Raw genomic sequence first — 10,992 nt, forward strand, 5'->3', positions numbered from 1 at the left:
AGTCCATGCCACCTATGTGGCCTCCAAAGCCCACCTGGACCTTGCCATTTCTGATCAGGCCAAAAACAGGGGGACAAACACCGTGTTTTTCACATACTAGTTGCATATACTATCCCTCTAATGGCAGAGTCTGATCAAGCAAGTTAAGACCATGAAAGTGTATAGTGAGGACAAGAATCCTTCTACCTTCAGAGGGGTTTTTAAGTTGTTAACATTTACAGTTTCAGCTAGGTTCCAAGCTAATAAAAAAGCTCTTTAATACATTTAAAATGGACAAACATTGATGGTTCCCCACTAATGAAGACAATAAAATCTAGGAGGATCAAATACAGGCAGGCGAGCCCAGGTGCTGCAGGCTGCATCCGCACCGCACAGCTGGGTGTCCCCCCGCCGCACAACTGCTCCTACAGCTACCTGCTCTCCAGGTAAGATCCTTGAGTCTTGAAAAAATTGCAAATCACACCTGCATTTCCACAGCTGGAACACAAGCAAATGCATACTGCTCACAGGCAGTCTGAAAAGCGTGTGGGAGGTTATATGAAGCATGTGCTCGACAAATTGCTCACTGGCCCCCCAGCTGAACAACCTGTTTTAACCAAGTGGCCCCAACCAAACTAGAAACAAAGGAAAGTCTTACTAAAAAAACAGCATCTCCACAATATATTCAGTCTACTAACATCCTCATACCACAGCTACCTGCTATCTATGTCCATGACTTACATTCCAGAACTGTGTGAAAGGAGAGAAGGTAAGTATCAACTCTTGCTCAACAAAAGATTTAATCATTTACTGTTGTACCGGTGGAAGAGCAGTTGCGTGGTTGTCTTGACTATGTCACCATCAAAGAATTTCATGTTGAGCAATTAAGGAGCTGTATTCTTGCAATAGCCTACAAATCCATAAATTGTTAATACCATCCTTAATATTCTCATCCAGACTAAACAAAGTTTTGTTTCTCAAGAAGCAAGATAGGAATGAATAGGTTTCTTTTGGTGACGTAAGAATTAAGGAAACTCACACGTACTAGGCTTTACGTCTACAGCGTTTAGGATCAGCCGTTGCAGCTGGAAATCTGTTTGTTAGGACACCAATAGCCTTATTGTACCAAATGACTACTAATGTGAAGTTCTAAAGAACAAAACAAAATTTCATAAACACACAGACATGAAAATATTATCTATATGTTTACCACCACGGTAAGAAACCATATGAAAACAAATATGTATGCAACAAGAGACAAAAGAGGGAAAACAGACCTAGATTCAAAAGAGCCCTCAGAGCTGATCTGTCTTGGCTCCAAGAAATTTAATTGTTGATTTCACCTGAAACGGTTACAGGCTAAATGCTACACATTTGTGAAAAACCTGCGACGGTGTTTCATTCCAGTGTGTATCACCCACAGCACAATCCCACGCACAGCAGAGCTGAGGCAGCCTGCCAGGAAAGAATACCTTTCAAATCTGAGGTTTAAATTTGATTCTTCTTAATTGATTACAGTCATGGTAACCAGTCCTTACAAGAAAACTCATACCTTTACTCTTCTAGAGCATGTAAATGATTATGTACTGTTCCGCATAGGCACGTTCTTAGCGAGGCCACGAAGATGTGGGCTTTGCCCTGCACCAGTTACCTACAACACCCTTCTCCGAAACGCAAGAGCCCTAGTACCTGCAGCCAAAGCGTGCTGTCCCCGCCGAAGCAGTTTAACTTAAGGCATACCTCAGCGTGTTTAGCTGGCGAAGCACCGGGGGACCTGCAGAGGGAAGTTATGATACTGGCTGCACTTGGCAGAGAACCGGCGTGACATGGTTTTGCCTCCGTAGACTGGTCCAAACAATCGCTGTCGGCACGTTACCAGGTGCGCTTCGGCTTCCTACGTACGCGTCGCTCACGCCCGGGCGTCCTTCCGAGCGCCAACAGAAAGCAAGGCGTTCCAGCTCGCACGCAGCAGCTTTTCAGGCTGGCGAAGGGCTCTCGGCACACGCTGTGCGAAGCCCCGAGCGCCGATGCTGCGAGACGGCTTTCAGCTGTCGCAGGTGGAAAACAAGCTCTCTGCGGTGAACACAGAGCGCAACTGCGTCAGCCTCGCCGCGCGCTTCTTCCGAAACCCCTTCGGCTCACACGAATGGCCAGCTATCACCAGGAAACTGTCACCCATTTCTTATGGGATTGCTCGAGGACATCTTTTAGGTAGGAAAGACTGAGTCCGACTAAACCAAAAAGACAACTTAGAAGCCAGTGTTTACTGGAATGGCTGTTTTCTGATGTCCCAGTAAACTGTATTGAAAATGCAAACACTCCCCTCAAGATACAAGAGCAAGTGATGCTCTAGACAGCACCCCACGCACCACTTGGTACAGACACCCCGAAACAGGAAAGCAAACTGCTGTAGCTGAACTTTATAGGTCATAGAACTGATAGAGAAGCCATAAAGCTTTGCTTTACTCAAACAGCTGATGAGACTTACTGGTCCTGCCTATATTCTAAGATACAACCATGTGATTAGCATGAAAAAAATTAATAAAAGTCAATCTCTGCCCTCAAAGGAAGAAGTGTATGCATCATATTGACATAGAAGCATAAAAAAACCCCCAAACCAAAATACTTTTCTTTCCATATCTCCTCCATGACCAAACCCAATTAGGGACATTCATCCTATGATACCAGTTTGGAGTTGCATTTTAACCCTTGCAGTAAACAAATACAGAGGAACAGCTCACGCTCACAAATACCCCTCCCTCTATCAGTAATACCCACCAGGAACAGTGGATACCTTTGATCAGAGCTTAAGATATTGTTCTAACTTTACATAAAAAAAAAACCAAACAAAGAAGAGGAAGGAAAAGATCAGCCCTGGAAATGGGAGGGCAGCCCTGGATAATGAGCCACCCCTGGTTTAATGAATCACAGGAAAAACTACAGGGTTTTTTTTTTTTTGGTAGTTTTTTGTTGTTTGTTTGTTTTTTGAGGGGCAGGGAATCTTCAGTTACTCTGAAGAATAGAAATGACTCAACCAAAGCTCACTATAAGTGCGTAGCGAATTTCTAAGTGACTCAAGCATTGAAAAGCCTGTAGATACAAACTGGGATATCCATCCAGCTGGCCTAACTACTTTGACAGATGAGCTGCTCTTCCCTCAGTCCCAGCCCACCCCAGTGCTGGTCACTCTACGGCCTCAGAGGAACATGGGAGAGACCCCGCTGCTTTAACAGTGTGAGCAGACGGCGCGACATCTGAAAAGTTTACTTCTAGGCAACTTCTAATAAAAGCTTAAAGAACTGGGATTAAGGTCACACCCACTACCTAGAACCTCTGATTTTTTTTGCAAGTACTGAAGGTGTAACAAAAGCCACATTTTTCCTCTGCTCCTCGCAGCATTAGGCTCTGACCTCTCTTCAGTTCACTGGGGTGGTTTATTTCCTGCCTGGGAAAGAACGAGTTCTTCCTTGCTACTTCGAGCAATTAAGTATTTTCCTGAACTAGCATGACAAACTGATGAAACTATCATAACATTAATAGCTTTCTGAAGTCCAGCTATTCTTTAGTAGCCAGCAGAGCACAAACATTTAATTAAAGTTGTCTAGACTAGGAATAGTCTTAAACAGGTCATCCTACACCAACCACATCTAGTTTACAGAAACAAATCCAGTGCTTCGGCGTTTGGGCCACCACGCACCTGGAAATGCCAATACGGATTTTTCATGACACCTCAGTGTTACCAGTCACACCGAACAGGCACCTCTGCTGCTAAAATAATCGGGACAGCTCTTCTAAAATTAAGTCACAGTGCAATAATCTACACAGGTTATTTTATAGAGGTGTTGACCTGTCACATACATGAGTGACCTCTCCCATGGCTTATGCTCCTCACGGAGGCAGCTCTTCAGCTCAACTTCTACTGTTGCTGGAGGTCATGTATAAACATCTCCAACAGTTTTTTGTCCCGTCTGAACTGGAATTCAGTCTTAAATACAGTTTTTGTTCAACTTTCAGAACAGAAGCAACTTGATGATGGAAGAGAAATATTCTATTAGTGAGCCCAAAGTGGAAAAATCAACTTAGACCTCAGATCCCAGTATCAACCTATTAGAACACATAAATCCACAGGAAATCAAGCTTCCATAATACGGAAATACGGTTAAAAAAAGCGATGTTAACTTAGGAGTGGAAAATTTAACCTGGAAAACCAGAGATGACATACATACTCCAACAACATCAATTGCTCTTTGAAAGAAGATGCAGCCTTCTGCAATTAGAAGATCTTCTAATTTAGTACCTCCACCTGTGTGTCTCAAATATACAGACTTATGAATTTCCTATCAAAACAGTCAAACTCCAAAAGCAACTAAATGGGACTATTCAGCAATTTTGAAAGCTATTAAATTGCCCTCCCCCAACAGGAAAAAAGATAACATTTAAGCTTGGGCTGCTCTTAAAAAAAACGGAAGCAACTATGCACGTTAACTACTCTTAAAAATACAACTCCTGAGGATCAGAAGAACTAGGCATACGCAGAGAGGGCACCACTTTAAACTGGCTGGTTTTTAGCTCAACTTCAGGTAACTGACCACTGCTAGTCTGTTTGAAAAGAGATAATTCTGGTTTTATGGAGCAGAAGTGATACCTGACACAACTGAAAAGATGTTTCCTGTGCAGGCAGGCTTCACTTTGTTAGGGAAAAGCTACCGTTTCCTCTTGGGATTTCTAGACTGTTTTGGGATGAATGTTTCCCATAATCTATTTGTGTGATTTTTTTTTTGATAAAAGATTTCCTTTTACTGAAACCTTGTTTATGAGAGAGCATTTTCTCTCTGCCTTCAATAATCTTTACAACTTGTTTTACTGGAACATCAAATGGGGAATTTCCAAGACTTGTTTCAAGTATTTTTGTGGACACAAAGTAGAGTATTACTCTTGCCTGTAATTTTAGAGTTTAGGTTTTAACCCTCAGCACAACACAAACACAGTGTTAATTAAGTGTAGCTACTGTGTATGCAGTTCTTCAGTAACAATTTGCACAGAAGTTCCTCCTTTATGTTGCAGAGAGTGGTATAATCTTTAAATAGCTTCTTACTGCCTGGAACTTCCTTATTAGCTTCTCTCCCCAGAGACAGATATTGGGAATAAAGACAAGCTGAGGTCAGAGCAATCGCTCCCACAGGGAAGGGAAATGGGGGTGGGAACCGCTGGCTTTGCACGAAAATAGACGTCAAAATGCTGGAGTGGGACTCTGAGCCTAACTTTAGCTCCAGCTCTGAAGCAATGCCTAGGAGAGAGCCACACAGCAGAAGTTACATCGCTCAAATACAGTATCTGTCTTAATTGCCATCATTATATCAAGTGAACAAACCAGATAAACGAGAGCTACCCAGATTTGCGCACATAAGATCTGTTATCAGCTTTGAAAAACATAAGAAAATTTCTTAGGAAATGTCAAGGAGCACAAACCACCAACTTCATTCACTGGAAACTCTGGGTCCGTAGCGCAGACGGTACAAATCCCAGCATGAGCGTGGCCATGCGGAGGTCCCAGCGCACTTGTGATGGTGACCCGGGGACTGTCCCGGGCTCACGAGCTGCGCTTCGGTCACCATTAACACAGGGAGCCTGACGACACCCAGACGGCTGAAGTTCAGAGCTGGAGCCATTCCAGCGCGGAAGCCATTCCCACAGCTCTGCTCCTCGCTCAGCACCTCTCTGGGTGCTGAGAGGGCGCGGAGAATCAGTCCTACAAAAGATGCTGGCAAACAGTGCTGCTTCAGGCAAGAAATAAACAAAAAATACCCCAAACTTGCAAGGAAAGCTGTCAGAAAAGCCTGCATTCCAGCAGGGCAGTGCCTATGGGAACACTGCTAGATCTAAGCCGCTTAGTAAGCGATGCAAAAGCCCATTTTGCTCCATCTGTGGAAGATTTACTAGCATCTGCAGTAAGGTTTTGTATTACTGAACTTTTTTTTTTATCTAAACAAGAAGTAGACTTTTAGTTTTCGAAACTGCACTGTAAATTTAATTTCTAAATCCACTGACAAATGAACACTTAGTTTTGCAATGCATTAATACTGCTTTATAGAATGAATCGCTGAATTCAGAAGCAAAGCAACGAATACCAGCTCCCAATCATTAACATAAAATAGACAGCTTCTATTCTAGTGTAAATTGCCTAAGGCCTTATTAACATAAAAGAATACGCCAGAAAGCTGCTTCCTGTTTTCTAAAAGTAAACAGAACTTCATTTTAATGTATGGAAAATTTTCATTTAAAGAAAAGGGGGCAGGGAACAAAGTGCTCTGACACAGCGATAAAGACCTATTTAAACATAGAATTGTTTCCAATCATGGTGTGCTATTTTAGAAGACTAACCTGTGGTTCACGCATGCAATCCCTCTTACATGGCAGTAAGGACTGAGAATCTAGCCCTTAGTGTTATGCAACTCTCTGAGAACATCTGTTTTTTTGATGATTTAAATATGATTATAACTACAGGAAAAGGAGCACAATAAGAAGTAAGACTTCAGGTCTGTTCTGAGGAGAACATTGAGATTTATGTAGTGGACAGGAAGCTACTTCAGGCAAAAAAAAAGAAGCTTTTTTTCAAAGAGGTTTTAAAATAGAGGAAGCAAACTGAAGCACTGGAAAACAGTATTTTGTATACAGTAGATTCGTTCACTCAATCCTTTATACTAGTATCTCGTGTTTGAATCGAAGTAACAGTGCGATTTGAAAGGGACGTCAAAAGTCAGGACCAGGTCCACTGCAAAGGCACAGGGAGAGATGATGGTCCCTGTCACAAACACCCACCGCTCAATCAAAAACAGTACACAAGAAAAAACAGTAAAACACAGAAAAACAACAGGGAAGGAGAGAAGTCAGCAAGGGCAAGTCATAATATGGTAGAGGCATCAATCGGGGTGGCCCAACAACGGCTCTTTGCAAGACCAAGCTGAGCACCAGGCAAATCAGCCTCGGGAGTCAAACCCTCCCTCCCAGCACGCAGGGGAGGGCTGCTGCCCCAGGCAGGGTGCAGAGGGGTACCCGGGCACAACCCGGGAGCATGGAAGAAAGGGTGAATATTTGGGGAGGGGAAGGCAAGGGAGGGAAGTGAAGGAGCAAATTAAGCAAGTAGTCTCGGAAAAGCCAGGCTCAGAGGCTCGATTTTGATGCAGTGAGAAAGAGGGCCAGTGCCAGCCAGCAAGTGGCCTGATACCATGAGGGAGAAGAAAACTATTTTAGGCTTTGTCATCTGCATGCATGGATTCTCTCTGCTAAATGCCAGATGCTAAATGCTTTTCTCTAAGCATGCAGGAATATCAATTATTGCTGACTGTACTATAATCAAATTACAAGTTTGAAAATTAAGGCACTCCTCTGCAAGTGCTTGTTCTTCCCTGTAACCTACCAAAGGATCCACCTCAAACATCCAGGGAGTTCAGAAGCATTTAAACCTGAATTAGAAGTCAAATCAGCCCATGAGGGGAAATGCATTTTTCTTACTATGTGGGAAGTAATTAGGCAGATAAACCTCTGATTTTTGACCACTGACATCTGTATGTCCAACGTAACTACTGGAGAAAGCCACCGCCGCTCTTTAAGATCAAGCAACCCTCTAACAAAGTTCGGGTTCCACTCCCCCTCTTCCCAACATACATGTGCACTTAATATAAAACTATCACGCCTCCGAAGTAATCTGATTGCAGAGGCAGAATATATTCTTCATTACACTCAAGGAACAGAGAGGCAGCTGCGAGCCCACGGTCACAGATTTATTTCTCTGTGTGTGGAACAGCCAACGCTGTTTTGACCCTTCAGCTCGGTTCACCCAACGCATCAAGTCAAACTAACTGCTCTGAGTTTCAATCTTTAATTTACTCTTAGGCGGCTTTTTCTTCAGGGCAGCATTTTTATATGTATCAAAATGTGAGTAAATAGATTAGCAAGGTGAGTTTTCCTTTAATTACAGTCACATACAATAGAACTATTTCAGCTGGTGGAAGCTCTGTAAAGCTGTTACCACAGCCACCATCAGTAAACAAGAAGAAAAGCACAGCAAGGCCAGAATTTCTCTAACTGTATATTCCAAATAAACAGACAAAGCAAGGCTTGGAGTCTTCTGCTTCTGAAACTCTGTCCAGCCACCAGATTAAGTAGTTGCATGGCTTTTTTCTCCCTTCACGTATCAAAAGGGCAGCACAGCCTTCTGCCAGTGGGAAGCCGGACTCGGGCCGCGGCATTACCGCGGCTTTCGGACCCGAGTAACAGCACAGCTGGCGACCCACAGCATCGCGCCGTCTGCTGCAGGCACAGGCCAGCGGCGGAGGGGGGTCTCCTCCTGCCCTGAGGTTGTGCTCAGGAGGCAGGGCCGCGGCAGCCGCGTTTACTGCCCTTTCCGACTACCTTCAGCTTTCCTCTCACTCTTAAGATGAAACATTACAGCGTATCCCTTACAGAAGAGGGGAAAATAGCACTAACCTTTGGTTAGCTTGGTGTTTTACACTACATAATTAGGTTACAATTTCATTTTATTTCTTCTCAGTTATGAGTACTTGACAAATTACGTCAAAGGGTACTTTAAGTATATTAAGCTCCTCATGCAAGAGGGAACTGCACGTTAAAATTCAACGGAGAAGACAACTGCTTTACACTATTGAAAGGTGGATGTTAGAAAGCCCGTGGAATGGAGCTGCAGCATTCCTTCCCGTCGTTCTCCCTGTGCTGCACTACATGCCTTTCACACTGCAATATTGAAGCGATGCTTGTTTGGGTAACGCATTTGGACCACACAGAATTAGAAGACTGATCCCAGGACAGAGGAGAAATGTGCAAGTCTGTTCCAAGAGAGGGGCCAAGCCTTCCACCCAATAAATAGTTTTGAGAGGGTAACAACATTCCTCCAAAATATTGTCTAAATGCAAAAGCAACTAACAATAAACATAAAGGTGTCCCGACTGTTTTGGAGGAGGATCTCCCTCCATCCCCCCAGAAAGGTGTTTCTATTTGGAATCAAGCTACAGCAGCTTTTGCTGAGTCCCCGCAGCACTCAGGCCTGCAAGATGCCATTTCTCTTTTGAAACAGCTGGAAGTTTAGCCATTATGAGCAGCGACAGGTCAGCTTGAAAAAGCCTTCAATATTCAACCCTGTCACAACTAATTTCTTCAAAAATCCACCCCTTCCATCATTTATACCACTATTTTTTTTCCACCTTACTGAGGCTGAGTGCCAGCTAGGCATTCTTCAAAAGGCAGCAGTATCACACACGGGCTATGCATTTTTAAAATATTTCCTACGCTCAACATTAACACACGAAATCAGCCACAGAGTACCACAGACAAGTGCTCACACAACCATGACATCAGCTGCGCTGAGACAGGTTGAAACTCACTTTTTTGATGGGTTAGTTTTAGCTGCTACCTACTTCACTGGAAGGTTACACGAATGCCAGCAAAGGGAAAGAACAAGCAGCTGAGCACACAGGTCTGCTGCTCGCAGCAGCGCTGCCAGCTTGTATCGGCTTAGTACAACACAAAGCCACAGATGCTTTTTTCTTAGCGTGACGTTATTCTCACTGAAAGACTAATCTGCGGTTCCTCCTGGCGAGAAGAGTTTCTGCTTTAAGAAGCCTTTCTTACTAGAGAGGGACAAAACCAACAAAGGAAGTCTGATAGACCTTCTACATTTCTCACGATAGCAGAAACACTTGGTTCTTTATCAGAAAGGATGAAAGCATATGCACAACACTGTATCTCAAGATTGAAATGCTTCTTGCAGCCAGTTTTCAATAATGAATTCCAAGACATAGAATGATATACAACATTTACTATCCAGTACTGCTGGTATTAAGATGGGATTCTGAACCACTAATAAATCTTTGCCTCTGAACTTCACTTTGGATGCAAGTGCTTTGCAGAACCTATAGTCGTATTGTTGTCATTTTTGTCTCTTATCATGGTACTTAAAACATACCTTTAAGGCTTCTATGACAAGATCTCTTGCTTCTAATTCTCCCTCAAGAATGCTAAACAGCGTCAGTAGTTCTGGTTTGCTGAGTTTTTCCAGATTCATCCTGAAAACCTGAAAAAAATGGAACATAGTTTACCAGGTATTTCTTCATACATTAAAATCAGTACTCTAAGCTATGACATAATCTCCATTTAACTCCAGCTTCCAGTTTTTTGGACTGCAAAAAAGTCCAAGTTCCCAGGGAGGGGGAGAATACACAAGGTGAACACTTTCTCTTCAACTTCCAAGACCAGATGTAGAAGATGCATTTTTTCACCTTTTCCCAAGGGGTCACGAACATACGCACTCCCAGATGGCATAGGGGCTAACACGACAGCACAATATTCACCAAGTAGTGGCCAAAGTTAACAGGAGCGAGAAAAACAGGGATATTTAAAAGCCATACTACTGTAAATTACACATCTGTATCACACAGCTGCAAACATCACCGAGACAAGACTGAAGAGCTGTGATGGATGCAGTCCAAACGGGGCCACCCACACAAACTTAACGGTAAAGTTAACATTTCGGTGTTACGATACGTTTCCTAGGAATGCCATTATGCCTTACTAATGGCACAGGCCCAAACCACTTTACAAAAATCAATGCCACAAAAAACACACATTTAATTACTATTCTTTCAAACTGTCTCAATATCACCATCATTTATTAAATATAATTTTACTGCCCACATAAGAACAAAGATCCATCATCTGAACTGCAGGTACAAAAAGGTTTTTTTCCCCCTCCATCTTTGCCGATACCCTTAACATTGCCTAGTAATAAGCCTCTTTATTACATTATCTTGTTAACAAACAATGGCAATAATTTCACAGACTAAATCCTTGTCTCCGATGCAAATATACCCGATGATGATATAGTCTTGTGCTTTGCACAACAATCAAATACACTTTTCCAAGTCCAAGCCACATCCATCTTTTGCCACACTTCGTATCAATCAGCAAATGCTACAGCATGAAGAAGCTACCCAGAGATAT

At 43.0% G+C, this 10,992-nt stretch overlaps 1 protein-coding gene across 1 annotated transcript in view; it reads right to left on the reverse strand.

The window, feature by feature from the left end:
- Positions 1-10,063, reverse strand: part of CTTNBP2NL (CTTNBP2 N-terminal like) — a 15,686-nt gene extending 5,623 nt beyond the window's left edge. The window contains exon 1 of the mRNA XM_010286620.1: positions 9,959-10,063. Coding sequence (XP_010284922.1) covers positions 9,959-10,057 — 99 coding nt within the window. The 5' untranslated portion in view covers positions 10,058-10,063. The remainder of the gene's footprint in view (positions 1-9,958) is intronic.
- Positions 10,064-10,992: the final 929 nt, after the last annotated feature.

This window comes from Phaethon lepturus, unplaced genomic scaffold, assembly GCF_000687285.1.
Source record: "Phaethon lepturus isolate BGI_N335 unplaced genomic scaffold, ASM68728v1 scaffold48094, whole genome shotgun sequence".
Taxonomy (NCBI): Eukaryota; Metazoa; Chordata; class Aves; order Phaethontiformes; family Phaethontidae; genus Phaethon; species Phaethon lepturus.